General features: G+C 38.5%; 5 protein-coding genes across 6 annotated transcripts; 2 read left to right on the top strand and 3 right to left on the bottom strand.

The window, feature by feature from the left end:
- Positions 1 to 1,270: 1,270 nt before the first annotated feature.
- On the bottom strand, positions 1,271 to 2,809 carry LOC110856264 (ectin). Its single transcript, XM_022104739.2, has 2 exons — positions 2,265 to 2,809; positions 1,271 to 1,730 (listed from the first exon to the last, which is right to left on the bottom strand). Exons 1-2 carry the CDS (start codon positions 2,460 to 2,462, stop codon positions 1,368 to 1,370), a joined length of 561 nt encoding a protein of 186 aa, XP_021960431.1. The 5' UTR covers positions 2,463 to 2,809; the 3' UTR covers positions 1,271 to 1,367.
- Positions 2,810 to 2,922: 113 nt separating this feature from the next.
- On the bottom strand, positions 2,923 to 9,004 carry LOC110856260 (coiled-coil domain-containing protein 63). Its single transcript, XM_022104736.2, has 11 exons — positions 8,698 to 9,004; positions 8,310 to 8,424; positions 7,321 to 8,219; positions 6,628 to 6,955; positions 6,047 to 6,228; positions 5,797 to 5,975; positions 5,115 to 5,293; positions 4,938 to 5,048; positions 4,377 to 4,527; positions 4,066 to 4,303; positions 2,923 to 3,640 (listed from the first exon to the last, which is right to left on the bottom strand). The coding sequence occupies exons 3-11, from the start codon at positions 7,479 to 7,481 to the stop codon at positions 3,490 to 3,492; spliced, it is 1,680 nt and encodes a 559-aa protein (XP_021960428.2). The 5' UTR covers positions 7,482 to 8,219; positions 8,310 to 8,424; positions 8,698 to 9,004; the 3' UTR covers positions 2,923 to 3,489.
- An 860-nt stretch (positions 9,005 to 9,864) lies between these two features.
- On the top strand, positions 9,865 to 11,434 carry LOC110856253 (glycine-rich protein DOT1). Of its 2 annotated transcripts, none has more exons than XR_004836268.1 (3): positions 9,865 to 10,301; positions 10,411 to 10,665; positions 10,907 to 11,434. XR_004836268.1 is itself a non-coding variant. In XM_022104726.2 (3 exons), the coding sequence occupies exons 1-3, from the start codon at positions 10,223 to 10,225 to the stop codon at positions 11,347 to 11,349; spliced, it is 687 nt and encodes a 228-aa protein (XP_021960418.1). In that variant the 5' UTR covers positions 9,926 to 10,222; the 3' UTR covers positions 11,350 to 11,434. The 2 variants fall into 2 exon arrangements, 1 of the variants encoding a protein (XP_021960418.1); XM_022104726.2 differs by having other exon boundaries at positions 9,926 to 10,301; positions 10,411 to 10,575.
- Positions 11,435 to 12,518: 1,084 nt separating this feature from the next.
- Positions 12,519 to 13,354, top strand: LOC110856230 (glycine-rich cell wall structural protein 1.0). The gene is made up of 2 exons (XM_022104702.2): positions 12,519 to 12,724; positions 12,930 to 13,354. The coding sequence occupies exons 1-2, from the start codon at positions 12,655 to 12,657 to the stop codon at positions 13,283 to 13,285; spliced, it is 426 nt and encodes a 141-aa protein (XP_021960394.1). The 5' UTR covers positions 12,519 to 12,654; the 3' UTR covers positions 13,286 to 13,354.
- LOC110856276 (spore wall protein 1) lies at positions 13,355 to 17,349 on the bottom strand. Its single transcript, XM_022104755.2, has 4 exons — positions 16,696 to 17,349; positions 16,088 to 16,253; positions 14,554 to 15,219; positions 13,355 to 14,145 (listed from the first exon to the last, which is right to left on the bottom strand). Exons 3-4 carry the CDS (start codon positions 14,672 to 14,674, stop codon positions 13,583 to 13,585), a joined length of 684 nt encoding a protein of 227 aa, XP_021960447.2. The 5' UTR covers positions 14,675 to 15,219; positions 16,088 to 16,253; positions 16,696 to 17,349; the 3' UTR covers positions 13,355 to 13,582.
- Positions 17,350 to 17,496: the final 147 nt, after the last annotated feature.

The raw sequence follows: 17,496 nt of genomic DNA, 5'->3' as shown, positions 1-17,496 counted from the left end.
ATCAGACGCCGTTTTCGCCATTTTGCTTCTAATTTTTGACCCTAGGTCGAGTTCGAAGATGGGCTCCCTGTGGTCAAGGTCAAGGTCACCCTGGCGTGAAGTAAACGCAAAATTGTACCTTAATTTTCATATGCGGTATCATTTTAAAGGAAATTTCACCAAGAATTTATAGTCGTCAATACTTTTGACCTACGACCAACCAATGACCGAAAGGACGAGGTCAAAGGTCGCAATTTAAGTGTCGACTGTTTTAGACGTGTATTAAGGCGAGAATTTAAGAAATCTGCATAGCTTTAACGTATGAAGACCCCGTGACCATGTTCACGAGGTCAAAGGTCAAAAATGTTAATATTTTATTTCAACCGTTGCAGACGTAGTTCACTTTGAAGCGAGGAGTTCAGAAATTACTATCATTTCGGCTTATATCAGCCTGGTGACCGTTTTAATCGAGGTCAAGGGTAAAAAATTTCGACTTTTTGGTTTGATCGTTTTAAACGCACATGTTGGAGGGATTCTCATTTTGTATATCATGAGTTGATTTGTCTCAATTTTTGACTCATCTATTTCGCGGAGTTTTACAATACAATTTTTTCAGAGTACAAAATAATGAAATTCTCCATGTCTTTTGATTTTTGTACTAATTTTTGTATTGTACTGTAGTCACAGTACAGTACAAGTAAAAGTACAAAAAATCTCCAACTCTCTAATGATGAATTAGAGTATTCTGTATCTGAATTGTAGAAAATTTCCACTAGAAATATTGTTAACTTTTGGGCAACATTTTCAAAATAATTTACTCAATTAAAATTAAGTGAAGTATGTATGATAAATATGTAAATGAGTGTGCATTGACATGGTGGAGAAATAAATTGAAACTTTAAAATGAAGGGCACGCTCAATCTCGGAGGGATAACAGTTTGCCAAAATTTTCCATGCAGGTTTTCAGACGGGACAAATTTTGCTGAAATTCTTCACAATTAGCTACCAGAATTTTAGAAATTCTTATGTAGCACTATGAAAATAATTTATTAAATTAAAATTAATTATGATAAATATGCAATGAACCTGCATTGTAAGGGAGGGGGGGGGGAAATAGATCGAAGTTTTTTTATAAATCAAGACATCATTGGTACGCTTAATCTCAATCTCGGTGGGATAACATTTTGCCTAAATTTTCCATGCAGATTTCCAGACGGGAAAAAATTTTGCGATAAATATGCTGAAATTCCCCACATTTGCGAATTATGAATTGTTATCAGAATTTTAGAAATTCTTATGTAGCACTCTCAAAATAATTTATTAAATTAAAATTAGTATGCAATGAACCTGCATTGACATGGGGTACAAAGAAAATCAAAATTTTTAAATCAAGCCATCATAGGCACGCTTAATCTCGGAGGGATCACATTCTGCCTAAATTTTCCATGCAGGTTTCCAGATGGGACAAATTTTGCAATAACGACGCTGAAATTCCCCACCGTGGCGGCACCGATTCCCACCCCGGTCGACGACTTCCAAACGAGCTGGGTGAAATTCAAGCAGCTCGTGTCATAGTGGGGGTGGGTGTAGTCGTACGAAGCGGATTCGTTGTACCACCGCTGAACGACCAAGTTTGCGGAGGGTCGTCCCCCCTTGATGCCGAAGTAGTTGACACCTTCCATGTCTTCAGGGTCTGGTTCACTCACGTCACGAGCCATTTGAAGGGCCAAGGTTTCCGCGATGTCGTTCAACTACATAAAATGGAAATAAAGATATTATTTTTTAATGGATTTATGTAAATAAATAAATAAATGGATATGTATTACTAATAGAGGGCGGATATGTATTTATTTTCTACTTTTTCATTTGATGACGACAGAGGGTCAGAGAACATTCCCTAACTCGCATAGATAACTAAAATTTCGAAATATTTTTGCATATACATATCTAGGTTTTCAGACATGTGTATAAATATTTCAGCTATTATTTGAAAAATACGTAAATATTTTAGATATTTTTTTCCAAAATACATATATTTGGAAAATATTTCAACGATAGGTTTCAACGAAACTTTTTGCTCAAAGAAACTCGACCACCAAAAATACAACGCATTATATTCAGAAATTGCGAAAATTTTATATTTTGATGGTTTCCGTAAATATTTTGGCGTTTTTCTTGAAAATACAAACACAAATTTAAGAAATTTTTCGTATATAAATATCCACCCTTTGATTATTAAATAATAAGACGTTAGATTAAAGTTTGGTAAAATAAAATTTGCATACCGTTCTATTCCACTTGAGCGAAGGTGAGACATGTTTCGACCGAAAATTGTTAATAACATTATACACTTTTAAGTAGTAACCGGTATCCCCTACGGCTACGGTGGGTGGATTAGCGGTTATCCGTCCAGCGGAAATTAGCACAAGGAAGGTGAAAATGCATAGAAGTGGGATGAATATAGTGGAAGGTCTGAGATTCATTTTCCAAGTTTGAACAGTTATTTTATGCACAAGTTAATTTAATTTAATTTGTTTTCTGTTCAATGACGCTCTTTTGCAAAATGACGACGTGAAGCGTTCCAGTTAAAAGTGCAATATTGATTACTTAATATCTGCAAAATCAACAGATTACAATGCTGTTTCCTTGAATTCTTAAAAATAAGTGATTCACCAAGATGCATGGTTGGTTAACTAAAAAATTGGTGTGTCAGTTCACAAGATCATCTATTTTTAGAGTGATAAATATATAACTGTATGTATACGTGCCCCGTATATTTATGAATGTTGAATTGATTCCAGTCCAACCAAACCACGACCATGGATTCATGCTGGACAATCTTCGCCTTCTTCTTATTCCTTCCTATTCTTCATGAAATGAAGAGGTTTTTCATACCCGGTGTGATCCGGTTAATGAGATAATTTACTGGAGATCACATTCTCATGCATGAGAAAGAAGGGTGCAAAGCACTAATTTTATTCGGGTACATACATATTTATTAAAGCTAATTATAATAAACTGCGACTTCTCCACCAATTCCACACGGACTAAATTACGGACGGAATTAATTTTACTGCAATTTAATACAATTTAACAATGCCATCCAATTTGCAATCAAGTTCAAGTCTGCTTAACTGTCCAATTGGCCAATAAGTGGTGTGTTGTATAATTTATTAATTGTATGCAAGCTCAAGTCCCATTTTGACATTGAGCACCTATTTAAGGATGAAATTAAAGCGTTGTTTTTTGTGACGCTTTAATTTGACTCTGTAAGCCCGAGATTTGGTTCATCCAACTAGATTAAACTTGCGTATACTAATTATTTCTAAGAATGGAGGTCTCCCAGCGTATGCTCTCGGATTTTGGGCAAATTAGTGTCAATCGATGGTAAATGTAATTAGGATGAAATTTGCGAAAGACACGATCTCCCAATGGGCACGTTTGGCAGAGATATTTGCATCCGAAGAGGAGTTGTAAGTACTGGATTTTTACATGTATGTAAATAATTAATTAATCTTTGGGCTCGTGTTCTTCATTCGTCACGGATTCCGTATCGGATGGGTTCTTTGATGAGATGTTGTTATCCAGTAATTTTCCTCGCATGCTAAAATATTCCAGAGGACTTGGCTCTTCTTCCACGATTGAACTCATAGCGTCACCTCTGTAAATAACGATTTTTTGTTAATTTTTAGTGGTAGCATATATGTACACATGTAATTACTATTCAGCCAATAAAAATTGTCTCAATTCTTTGGACAATTATCTGCGACGCTGTTTGGTTTTAATCTGGTATTGATTTAATAAAATCAAAATAAAAAAAATCCTCTAAATGGCGTGGAAGTTATTAAGAAAATAATTTGCCAGGAAACCTTTCAGAGTTTTTTGAGACTATTAATATTGGCTGAGCATGTTAATCAGTGCCCGTGGAAGCCGTGGGGACATCTGGATACATTGTAGGATAGGGAAAGGTGTTTGTATAACATGGACAAATGATGGGGACGGACATCAAATAACCGTGGGGACATTGTCCCTCTGTCCCCTCAAGCTTCCGCGGCCACTGATATTAATCATAAAAAATTTACATACTCAGAATTGTCCTCATTGATGGAGATGGTCTGTCCCGAAATAATAATTCGAGGATGTCCAACCACCGTGGCACCAGCAGCAGCAGCGGAAACAGATTTAATCTGAGGTCGTGGACTTTTCGGCGTTCCGCGACCACTCGCTACACCGCGACGCATGGACGAAAATATTTCCGAGATGCGGCTCTCCAATATGTTCAAGTACAGGACAGAATTCTGAGAGGATACTTCTTGCTGGTTGCCTGTGTTTATTTATGGACAAATTTAGTTAAGGTACAAAAAATGAGTCTGGATTGGATATGCATGATTAAGCACCAATCAGTTCGAGGACAGGTTTTGCGTCTTCAAAATCCGTAATGTAGAACATTCTTTCAATCAGTTTTAGAATTTCGTCCATGAATTCTTTATACGAAGTGACGAGCATTTCAATGGAATCGTATTCATCTTTTAGTAGTTCCAGTTCTTCCTGTCAAGAAGAATGTCAATGTCGTGTGAAAGACGTTTTTGTACGTGCTTAGGATGGAGGTCTCCCAGCGGGTGCGCTCCGATTTTGACAAAATTAGTGTGAATCGATGACAAATTTATTTAGTATGGAATTTGCAAAAGACACGATCTCCCAAATGGGAACGTTTGGCAGAGATATTTGCATCCGAAAAGGAGAAAATGGCCCGCAAAGTTGACAAATTTTACACTTTACTGCGCGTTTTCTCCTCTTCGGATGCAAATATCTCGGCGAAACGTGCCCATTGGGAGATCTTTCGGAAATGTCATACTAATAAATTTGTCACCGATTGACACTAATTTTGTCAAAATCGGAGAGCAACCGCTGAGAGACCTCCATCATAAGTATTCTACTATTTTTACACGCATTACTACCTGCTTTTTATTGATTTCTGCTGTTTTTTCATGATTTCTTTCCACCGTTTCAACAGCACTTTGTTTTATCTCATCCCTCAAATTCTCCACATCCGCTTGCAGTACTTCAAGCTAGAATGAAAACATATCTATGTAACAGTGTCCTCTCAATATTAATTCTTCTATGTTTTTACATACATCATTATTCAGTTCGTTAATGTAGTTGAACCGATTAATATTATTGTTCCAGAGTGTCGAGTACTCTTCAACTAACGCCATTAATCTGGGCGACTCTTTTGTGAGAAGTTTGTTCAAATTCTCCTGATATGATTCCATCGCATCGTCGATCGTTTGTTCTTTGGCGGATTCAAGCCGACCTAAAATAAGATCAGAAGGACATTTTAAATAGTTCCATGCAAAGTTTAGGTATGCAGCGTCAGCGGAAGCTGGGAGGGGGACACGTGGGGACATTAGCATTGTGGGGTTGGAGAAGAAGGGACTTCTTAACATTGGAACATACCTGTTCACCTTCATTCATTTGACTGATTATGATGGTGAATGATGGTGAATGAAAATGAATTTCCTGCTATTTGAATGAAAATGACTATGAATGAAAGGTTTTTTTTCACTCATTTCATTTTTCACCCTATGCTTAATACATGTGACGAAGTAATAAGAACTGAAGTCAGATGAAGTGAAATGAAATGAATTTGAACGAAAATGGTGAATGAAAATCTTCAGTCAGAAATCTGGATGACTTTTGAATAAAAACTAAATTTTTGAACAGGTATGCATGGGAAAGATACGATTTTGCTCAATTTCTGGGTGCCGTCCCCATGTCCCCCTGCTTCCGCCGCCACTGAACGTATGCATTTAATACTCAAGCGCTCATCATCCGTTTCCAGAAAGATTCTGTCTTGGTTTTTTGTCGACATGAAATCCAGCAATTTCTCCTCGTGACGAATCAATCGTTTCAGTTCACCGATTTCGAGGACGTATTGTTTCTTTTCTTTTTCGTTGCGTTCAAATAAAACATTTGCTTTTGCAACGGCTTCCTCCCTAGAAAATAGAACGCCAGTAAAGAAAAAAAACATTTTATGGAGTAAACCTCAATTTATTTGTATATGTACCTTTGGTCATACGCACTGGTAGCTTGGTCAACTAAATCGTCTATCGTGGCCTTATTTTTGTTGGAAATCTCTTCAATTTCTTTGTTACGTTTCATCACTCGGACATTCTCTTTTAAAATTTGGTCAATATGCGTCCTCAGCTCGGCGTTTTCTGCTACGATGGAGTCAAATTGGCTCGTAACCTTGATAAATGATGCTTATAATTTATACTTAACATAATTTTAACGTAGGACTCATCTCCAAAATTGTTACATTTTTAATTATTTTTCGGCTCTGGGAATTTATTTTAAAATTCTGGACGACAAATCTGCAGTCAGTGAGTTGATTAATGAAATCGTGGTGTGTTTTTTGAGCCAGTTTCTACGAGTTCCAATTTTTCTGTAGGCTTCTTAAACTTGAGATCTCCTCCTTCAAAAAGTGTCAAAATCTGGAGTATATATTTTTAAAAAATTGGTAACGACCTGCTCTACAAATTTGTCGTTCAGAATTTTAAAATAAATTTCCAGAGCCGAGAAATGCTTAAAAATGTGGTGATTCATCGATTCCTAAGTTAACCTTAATTTTTTAGGATTTCTGTTTACCGTCTCTAATTTCTTTTTGGCGTTAAACTCTTTAGTTTCAACTTCCTTGTTGGAAAACTCCATACTTTTTCCAGCAGCTAAATTAGCAGCTTCAACTTTGGAGTGAAGTTTGGCTAAACGAGCTGAAGCGAAGGATAATTGTTTGTCGACTTCATGAACTGTTTTTGTGCCGGTTCTAACTTCCTTATCCAAAGTTAAATATTGGTCGACCAAGGTGAGAATTTTGGTGAGATTGTCACCTTCAATTGTCTCATTTCGCTTGATTTTTTGAGCCTCGATCTCTGCCTCAATTTTGCGATTTTCCTCTTCCAGAGCTCGGATAGTTTTCCTGGGGGGGAAAAATATTATTAAAGGAGTCATGCGCATTATCTGCTATGAAAAGTGGCCGCGGATCCTGTGGGGACATCGGGGGACATCAACATTGTAGAATGGGGGAGAGAAGAGTTTATGTAACATATGAAGACGATGCGAACATCCGTGGGGACACTGTTCTTCTGTCCCCAGGGGCTTCCGCGGCCACAGATTACAAAGATATCGTTGTGCAAACAGTGGCCGCGGAAGCGTGGGGACAGGACAATGTCTCCACGGGTATTTGATGTCCCCATGTCATATAAACCCGTCCCCTACAATGTTAATGTCCCCAGATGTATGTCCCTACGGTTTCCGCGGCCACTGTTTGCTTGCGTTGCGTACCGCTGCTGATTAATGGCCGCGTTGGATTCTTCCAAGTACGCCTTTTTATCATTTTCCATTAAACGAAGTTGTCTGGAAAGTCGATTTAACTCATCGCGAGCCAATTGCTCTGTATTATCTTCAACCTCGGTGGTTGTCGTTTCCGGTTTTTTGTTAACCATAATTATGAACGAGTGCTGCGTAACTTTTTGATTAAGGTTTAATCAAGTTCTCTCAACTATTTTTGACGTGACTTGTGTTGACACTAGTGTAATCGATAAAAGTGTGTATCTGACTATTGCCTGGATCAACAAATTAGGCTTTGCTGAGGTGATGATATGATACAATATTGATCAAACATGTTTAGAAATGAATTTTTAGCCGGAGTCAGGGTTTATGTACCCGTCGTGGATGTCTGTCTGTCTGTCGATTACGGTCGTATATATGTATGTAAAACTTGCCCAATCGGGTTACAATTTTGCACGCACGTACATAATTGCAAAAAATATGCAATATGCAAAATTGAGAATAAAGTTGGAAGATGTGATTGAGATAGTTTCGTATTGTACATTTACTGTTTTGTTTTTCATGCAATTAAAAGTTACAATTGTAAAGATTTGTAAATTTAGATTTAGGCCGTTCTCTCTCTCTCCCATTCTTACGGACCTTTTCTGCGATTTTCTGCGTTTCTTTAAGTTAGGGACCTTTCTTGTGCGACTCTTGCGTAGTCAGCTTTTTGCGATACTTTGTGATTATTTTCGTACCAACTCTGCGAACACAGCTTATACTCTGATCAATAAAAACAAAAAATCCCTTCAAGTATTTCAAAAAAAGTAATCAATAAAGAAGTTGTAAATTTAATTTTGGTTCGAAATTTCCGGACAAAATTCAGCAAGTTCCAGCCCTTGTCATGGTCAAAGCTGTAAATTTTTGCGTGAATCAGTTAGTAAACCCTTACAGATTACATAGTAATATAGCAAAATTTCTTAAATAAGGGATGATTATCTTACTTGGATCAAGAATTTGAGCATTTTCAAATTCGCACTGATTGCTATAGGTTTGACCATTGCTGGAACAAACAGGTTTGTATTCACGCGTGCAATCCTTGGGTTTCATGGCGTCCATCTGCAAGCAATTAAGACGTCATCATCATCAACATTATGTGAACAACAGGAAGTTATGTAGTTACACAACTGTGATTAATGGAATGATTGTTTACAGTGGCCGCGGAAGCTGTGGGGACATCTGGGGACATTGCCATTGTAGGATGGGGGAGGGAAGGGTTTGCATAAGATGGGGAGATGATGCGAACATCGAATAATCGTGGGGGGCACATTGTTCCTCTGTCCCCACACTTCCACGGCCACTGATTATGTATATAATTATATATGTACTTACGGATGGACATGGTGCAGGGATTTTCTCCCCAGTTTGGACTCCAGGACCTGTGACGGGAGTGGATTGTTGGGCAGTAGTTGAACTTGGTCCGCCGAGCGGTGGGGTTGGCGTTGATGACGCAGATTTATTTGCTAACTTATCTTGAGTATTTTCGTTCGCCTGCACGGCCGCGATGATTCCCACGATCAACAAGATTTGTGCACACTTCATTTTTTGTTTGTTTTTTAAAGGAATTTTAAATAATTTGAAGTTCTAATGCGAAATGATGCATGTACTGGATTAATGGCGACGGCAGGCAGAAAGCTTTTATACCAATTTTTCACTAAATGGTGAATTATGTATGCAGCATGTCTCAAAATATTGTGTATCCTGGATAATCAAATTATCTCATTCCTGCTAATTGAAATGTCCTCTGTGGATGATATTTCTCACAGATTTTGGCACCGCATTGTCAGTTCTCTTGAACATTCCATGTTTGATTTAGTTTACGCATTGATTTTTAGCTGATGAGTCATTTTTTCATTCACATTTAAAAAAATTAGACGTTATGTTCCTTTTACTGCATAATTTTAACATTTAATATTAATTAGATAGATACATACTTGTTTTTTCCATTTGCGCCCCCACTATCTTGCAAATCAGGAATAAACCAAGACGGTGGATGATTGTGTAATGCAAATCTTGTTCTCTGCGTGATAAATACGGCATACGCAGTGGCCGCGGAAGCCGTGGGGACCTATGGGGACATTAATACTGTAGGATTAGGGGAGCGAGGGGTTCATACAACATGGGGAGATGACGGGGACATCGAATAATGGTGGGGACATTGTCCCTCTGTTCCCACGCTTCCGTGGCCACTGTACATAGATACGTACTCAGAAAAACTTGAGATTGTGCACGTAAATATTTGCCTGGAAGTAGTGCACTCGTTACATATAACACTTTTGTCTGACAAAACATGACGTTATTCGCAAATAAGTAACCTCCAGGTATCATCATTCCTCACAGGAAAAATGGTTCTCATACCTGTGCATGTACATAAGTGAACAGTGGCCGCGGAAGGGTGTGGACAGAGGGACACTGTCCCCACGGTTATTCGATGTCCCCATCATCCACCCATCTTATATAAACCCCTCTTTCCCCTATTCTACAATGTTAATGTCCCCACAGCTTCCGCGGCCACTGCATGAGCGAAGGATGTTCAATCTCATATTCTCTAGTGTCGAGTCAGTTTCTTCTCTGCCTGCGCTGCCAACCTGAACAATTATAATACTTGCAAAAGTTCCGAGAAGAGATGGGATCTTGCTAATGGAAACTGAAGCTGTATGGACATTGAATGAATAAATAGCAGCACACAGGACAGGACTGAGCACATCATTTGCTTGACTCGACGACGCGTTGAATTTTGAAAACATTTTAGCAGAGAGCGAAGTAGAACTAATACTTATTTACGACTACTGGTGCACTTTTTGCGTCGTTATCCTCGCCTGTATTTCATTATCGTTGAAACAGCAAGGTCGCAAAAATGAAGATGGCTTCGCACAGAGATTTGACAGTTTTAGCAGCAATTACCACCTTGGCTGTGCTCGCAGTGGTGACAAAAGGTAATGATTAAGTGGTTAATAATAGAAAGATTGATTTGGTAATTAATTATTATATAAGTTAGGAAACTTTGCTAATTAATCAAGTATTTTTTTTGTGTGTGAAATGAAGCCGAGACAAATTTTGCAAGTTCGTCCATCGCCTCGGATGGAAGTGGGACACGGTCGTCTCAATTTGTTGGGACGATTCCGAACGGTGGTGGGGGCATTGGGACGAGGATTTCAAGTCCAGGGGGTGGGGGAAGTGGGATCACTGTAGTCTCGGGGTCAGGACCAGGTCAGTTGTCACATCCCGGGTAGAAATCACTGCGTCGAATTCTGCAGTGATCAACAAAAGCTGGATGCATATTGCATCTCGTATATTTGTGTACGTAATCCTACAGAAAAGTTGGATAGGTTTTATTCTGCAGAATTTGCAAAAATTTGCAAAAAATTACAGTTTTTTCCACAAATCGCTCTGTACAAATTTTTTTTTAATCGGGGCTTTCTCCACAAATCACTCTGCATTAAGTTTTTCTGCAGAAAATCGAGCAAAAATTCTACCGAAAATTAAACCATTCAAATTTTTTGGCAAAATTGTTCCTTCAAAATGAATTTATTTATCACAGGTAACGGTCAAGGGGGCGCAGTTTTCACCGGAAGTTCGAGCAATGGAGGCGGCGGGGGCGGAGGAGGAGGAACCGTGGGCATTTTCAGCCGGACAGGACCTTCCGGAACTCAACATACCGTGATTGGTCCTTCCGGAACGCGCGTCTATAACCAACCCCCCACCGGAAGATTCGGTGGTAGTGGTTCTTCCTCTTCTTCTTCTTCCGGCCCCGACTACACGTACCCAATGCGACAAGGTTATTACAATGACTTTTATGACTACTACAATAGCGATGGTGGGAACGGTGGCTACTACAATTATCCTCCTCCCGCCGTCGCGGTTGCAGGACCCTTTGGCGCGGGGGCGAGTGCCGGTGGCGTGGGGACCTTTGCAGGGACTGGGTCACGTGGTGGTGGTTCGGGAGCATTTGCGGGTGCGGGGTCTCCAGATTATTTTGGGTAGATTAGTACTTATCTCCTCGTCTTGTTATGTACACAACATTTTAAAGATTTTGAAAACGAAATAAAATTTTACTGACAAAAGATCTAAAAGGAAATTATCACTTTGTTTTTTTATAAGATAAGAAACAGAAAATAACAAATAAATAACTGATGATTAGTGTTAATTAAATGCAGTGTGTAAATAACTTGTATAACATGGATATGAACTTGTATGTGTCATAAGTCCTTCACATTGACCATGGGTTTTCCGAAGGTCCTAACAAATTAAATGCCTTGACCATCACCATGAGCGGATATTTAGGTACTACCTACATATGTAGCTGTTACTACCGACTTATTTATTACCAATTTGGTGACACAGCGTTGCGTGAAGCTTTACCTATGTACACGTGCATACTTATTAAAATTTTGTAGGAATTCTGATGACTCCAAAATTTTAAAGGGTCACCTGCCAATTATTCTTAATAATTACATTACCGGTATCATATCGTTTTAATGGAAAGTGATTATTTTACATACACGCGTGAAATTACCAAGAACTCTAACAAACCAAAAAAGAGAAACAATGCAACAAGTATTTTGGACCCTGCACAAAAAAATATCTAGTTCATATCTAGTTCAAAAAAATATCATGAAAGGTGATTCACTTTTCGCACATGCATTGTCATGTGTGCCTTCTGCACTTATTTGCGAATTATTTACTAAATATAATGGTATTCCAGGAATATAAAATTTTACCTAAATTTAAAGTGAATCATGTTTCAGGACAATTAATGATGATGTCATAAAGTCAGGATGGGATGGTTCTTGGTTTTGTTATACAAAATGTTGTTGGGTACAAAAGCTAGTTTCAGATATTTATTGTTATGAGGTACCGCGTATCCAATAATAATCATTGTACTAATTAGTTTCGCTTGCTAATTTAAAGTGTAAAGCTGCACCAACACCCAGTACCCAGACCGAAAAGACAAAGAAATTCCTTATGCCCAGAGAGACCAACAATCTGCTGCTCCTGACGTAAGAGAAGAAGCTTCTTGTGAATACCCAGAACTTCTTGAGAAGCAACATGCGATTGTATTTGCCGTACTCCATTATGCAAATGACCATTGATGGATGTGTCATTAGAGTTTGAGAGATCGGATAATTCGCATATAAAAATGGTTATAAAGGTGCATAATGAGATGTACTTTGCTCACTCGCAGATCTGCAGATTTCTGAGCATTATCATTTTAGCGAACAATTATAAGAATTGGGAGAGAGTGATTGGCATTCCTGGATAAGTCTTGTTTGGACAAGGTTGAGAAAAATGTTCTCCAAAGGAGGTGCGGTGGTTTTGACCGTTCTGGTTATTAGTTTAACGGTCTCTCTAACACAAGGTAAAAATATTTACATGAAATTTTAATAATTCGGTGAAATAGAAATTTTAGTGGAAAAAAATATGGGAAAAGTTTATGTAATTTTCAATATATTGAATGATATTTGGCATTCAAGGCGTGCATAGAAAAAACGAAAAAATTTCTATGAAATTGTATACCCAGTTATTCAGAGTAAATTTATATTCCAATTTTTAAATAATTACAGGAGCTCCAAAGCCTCAAAGTTCATCTTCCGCGGCTGCTGCAGCCGCCTCCGGTGGCGGTGGTGGGGGCAGTTCATCGGCCAGTTCTTCCGCGGCAGCTTCCGGAGGTGGGGGTGGTTCTTCATCTGCCGCGGCATCCGCTGCAGCTGCGTCGAATGGTGGTGGTGGCGGATTTGGAGGAGGTAGGCGTCCCGGAGGCGGTGGTGGAGGGCCGTGGGGTGGACGACCAGGGGGTGGATTTGGACAGAGTGGACCAGGATTTGGAGGCAGTGGATTTGGGGGAGGTCCGTACGGAGGCTTTTATGGGGGACGAGGAGGTGGATTTGGTGGAGGATTTGGGGGAGGTCCATGGGGTTAAATTATGCATAATTAGATGCATGGCTCTCTCTGATGAGCTGTAAATAAATCTGAGACTGTTCACAAAGAATTTCGTGGTTTGCTTATTTTCAGAAATTTATTAAACATTAAATGCAATGCATATCATAAAATTGGGACACATTGTTCGTCAACTAGTACATAAATATTTTCATGGTTTGCTTAATAAATTTGTACTGGCAGAAATTTATTGAATATAAGATGCAATGCACCTACATAACTAAAGATGACAATGGAATAAATTGTTAATCAGCCAGTACATGCATAATTATATTTTGAATTAGTAGCCAGAATTTTGTCCACTGAGAATTGGTGGTGGTCCAAAGTTTTGATTTAAAGTTCCTCCAGCAGATCCAGAATCGATAGCGGCATAACCCGCGCCAAGACTTCCACCACTGTTTGCAGATGATCCATAACCGTAATTACCCGCATTCGGGTAACGATTTCCGGTGTAGCTTCCAGTTCCTGTTCCATATCCACTGCTTCCGGTTCCCACGTATCCACCTTGACCACCACTCGGATACCGGTTTGACCCTGTCTCGGAAGGATATCTTCCTCCTCCTGAACCGGTGCTGCTCCCCACGGGTGGGTAAACTTTGCAGTCAAACACGATTTCTGATAACCTTGAGACCTGACTAAATGCCGCCGGACTCAGTTCCATAACCCTTCCATCGGCCAATGGACCTTCACCAACGATCCGAACGACGACAGATTTGTTGGTGACGTCGTTACGCACCGTGACAAAGCTGCCTTGTGGGAAGGTGCGGTGAAACCCGATCAAGTCGTCGGAATCGTAACTCGAAAAGTATAAGTTGTTCCGGTCCCAATGGGAACATTCACCTTCTGCAAATAATTTATGCAAATAAAAAATTATTAATTTGAATAATATTAGAGGTAGCTCCTAGCGGATGCTCTCCGATTTTGACCAAATTAGTGTCAATTAAGCAGAAATTTGATTAGTATGAACTTTGCAAAAGTCACGATCTCCCAATGGGCACGTTTTGCAGAGATGTTTGCATCCGAAGAGGAGAAAACGCGCAGTAAATTTGGAAAGTTTAAAATTTGTCAACTTTATGACGCGTTTTCTCCTCTTCGGATGCAAATATCTCCACAAGTCGCGTCTTTTGGGAGATCGCGTCTTTCGCAAATTTCATACTAGTTAGATTTGTGATCGATTAAAACTAGCTTGCTCAAAATCGGAGAGCATATGCTGGGAGACCTCCAGTGTTATTTAGTAACTGCGAACATCACCTTCCGGCCGTGGACCACGATTTTGATTGCCACCAAATATGTTCCAAATTGGAATGCTGTAAATTGACGGGACGACGAGGCAAATTAAAATACAAAATTTTGAAAGATGTGACTGATGCATTGTGAAGTTTGGAAAGTCAAGTGACACCGGTAGTAAAGTAACCTTGTCAAACGTTTTGTGATGAATGGAACGATATGGTTATTTGTCACATCTTTTTGAAGGGTACAACAGAGACTGAAGGGTACAACAACGACTTGTCCACTTTATGATATTATTTCTACATTGTTTTCTCTTGTTGAAGGGATTGTGAGACCCGTAATGCATGCAGATCTCATTCTGTATTTAATATGGGTCAGAGAAACCGATCTCAAGTGAAGATCTTGGCCAAGGACTTTTCTCACAATATTCGTAAACCTTTCGTGTCTTATGTCCAGTTGAACTTGGCCAACCCTGACCTACATTCTGCATGCATCATAAACCCACTTTCTCAGGTAACACTACATAAATCTACGAGATTATACAGGAAAAAGGCACGTTCTACAGAATATAGGTATTTCATTTTTTCACGTAATTACACGATTTTATTTAACATTTGGCATATTCTTCCAAGAGAAATATTTAGCAGTAGGATTAAATACAAGATCCCCACTTCCGGAGATATAAACCTGTAAAAGCATACTTAATTTTATTACGTCGTTTTTGAATTAGTTTATAATAAGGAAATTCGCACAGTTCTTTCTTGGTAACTTTGTAAAATCCGTAAATTCTTTAAGCTTACAAACTTTTATAAATGTTTTGTAGGAAAATTAGCTTCTGTAAACTTATTTAGATGAAGGGCGTCCTTTACTTCGTAAAAGTTTGTAAAATTATTAAGTAGCGTCAGCTACTTATTGTGATCACTTTGTCCGTCTGTCCGTCCGTAAGCAGGATATCTCTCGAATGCCTCAACATAATCAAAAGCGGTTTTCGCCATTGTGCTTCTAATTTTTAGTTCTCGGTCGATTTCGAAAATGGGGTCAATCGGACCACCCCCACTGCGTCAGGGGGTGTGGTCCAAAATTAAATTCACGTTAATTTTCATATGGGGTATCATTCTAAAGGAAATTTCGCCACGAATTCAATGACGCCAATATTTTTGACCTTTGACCTCGTCGCCAAGGTCATGAGGTCAAAAAACACTTAATTTTCATATGGGGTGTCATTTTAAAGGAAATTTCACCACGAATTCAATGGCGTCAAAATTTTTGACCTCGTGACCTTAAGGACGAGGTCAAAGGTCAAAAAATTCATAATTGTCATATGGGGTGTCATTTTGAAGGAAATTTGGCTGCGATTTCAAGGAGATCAATATTTTTGACCTCATGATCTTCAGAACGAGGTCAAGTCAAAAATCGGAATTGTCAAAGATGATCTAATTTTAAAGGACATTTCGATCATTCTGACGCTACTTTTTTATATTCGTTTGTAAGGGTTTATTTTAAAAAGCTTACAGATTTTACAAGTTACCAAAAACTGCGTGAATATTTTACTTACGTGGATTCCGTTTCTGAGCACACTCAAAGTAGCAGCCATTATCATAATTTTTATTGTCACTACCGCAATGCGGATCCTTAAGGTGACTTATGCATAAACAGCCTTGTTGTCTCTTGTGCTTCTCTGGGTCTCTCACTTGATGGCCGTAAAACAGTTCGTCGTAGTACTGAAATTTTGAATTTCCAATAAATCGTTGAATATTTAACGTACAAGACTCGATGACTTATCACCAAAATCAATACATATCAAATCATTTCTCCGTTCTGGGGATTTATTTAGAAATTCTGGACAACAAATTTGTAGTCAGTGAGTTGATTAATGGAATGTAGGTGAATTTTTTAAGCGAGTTTCGACGATTCCCAATATTTCTGAAGGCTTCTTAAACTTGAGATCTCCTCCTTCAAAAAGTGTAAATCGGGAGTGTATATTTTCAAAAATTGGCAACGACCTTCTCTACAAATTTGTCGTCCAGAATTTTTAAATAAATTCCCAAAGCTGAGAACTTACAAAAAAATGTGGTTATTTTTACGATTTTAGCGTTGAGCAATCGAGTCCAACGTTAAGGAATATTTAAGTCATAATTATAAACAAGATAATTAATTACATACATCCTCCTGCTGTAAAAAATCTGCGTTATCTTCGTTCCCATTTTTGTCCCCGGTTTTGGGGCTACTACTCGAGTCCCCATCGGAATAGGACAAGTGCTCATCCTCATTTTGGAACACGATTTGAGCCTGCACTGCGGTAGACGTTGAACACACGGAAATGCACACAAAGACAATAACTAGAAGAAACACAAGGTCACTGCTTAAATGAAAGTCTGGCATTATTCAACAATCACTGCTGCAAACCTGCAGCCCGTTGTAAAGATGTTTATTTATTACCCTTCTGGTAATAAGTAGTGTAAAACACTTGGAAGTTATTTCATACAAATTAATAAAAAATATGTAAATGAAATGTCAATCAAACACTTTTAGTATGCGAATCAATTACATTTTTCGTCGATATATGTATGAAAATATATGTACACGTTTGTCTATAGTAATTCACACACTATAAAATGCCACACTGGACCCCCAATATTAAGCAGGTATTAAGGAATAGTGTAATACAGATTCTTGTTCTTGTATAACGTGCCAAATTCGTAAGGTGGTTTAAGTGTCCTCTTAACAATTTTTTGGCCACAGGAGAGGATTAAAAAGATTAAAGTATGTACATTAAGCAGCGGATTTTCCTGTAATAAAGAAATAAATGACCACAAACAAAACATGGTCCATTCAATAAATACATAATCATAATTGCACGTACATTACGTACTTACAAGCATGCATATTATGGCATTAACCAGTTTTATTTTTAAGGATGAGCCACCATTGTGTTTGGTTTGGGATCGAGGATTGCATGGAAAT

Source organism: Folsomia candida, unplaced genomic scaffold (genome assembly GCF_002217175.1).
Source record: "Folsomia candida strain VU population unplaced genomic scaffold, ASM221717v1 Fcan01_Sc015, whole genome shotgun sequence".
Lineage (NCBI taxonomy): Eukaryota > Metazoa > Arthropoda > Collembola > Entomobryomorpha > Isotomidae > Folsomia > Folsomia candida.
The sequence above is the reverse complement of the archived record's forward strand: the minus strand, read 5'-3'. Positions and strand labels throughout refer to the sequence as shown.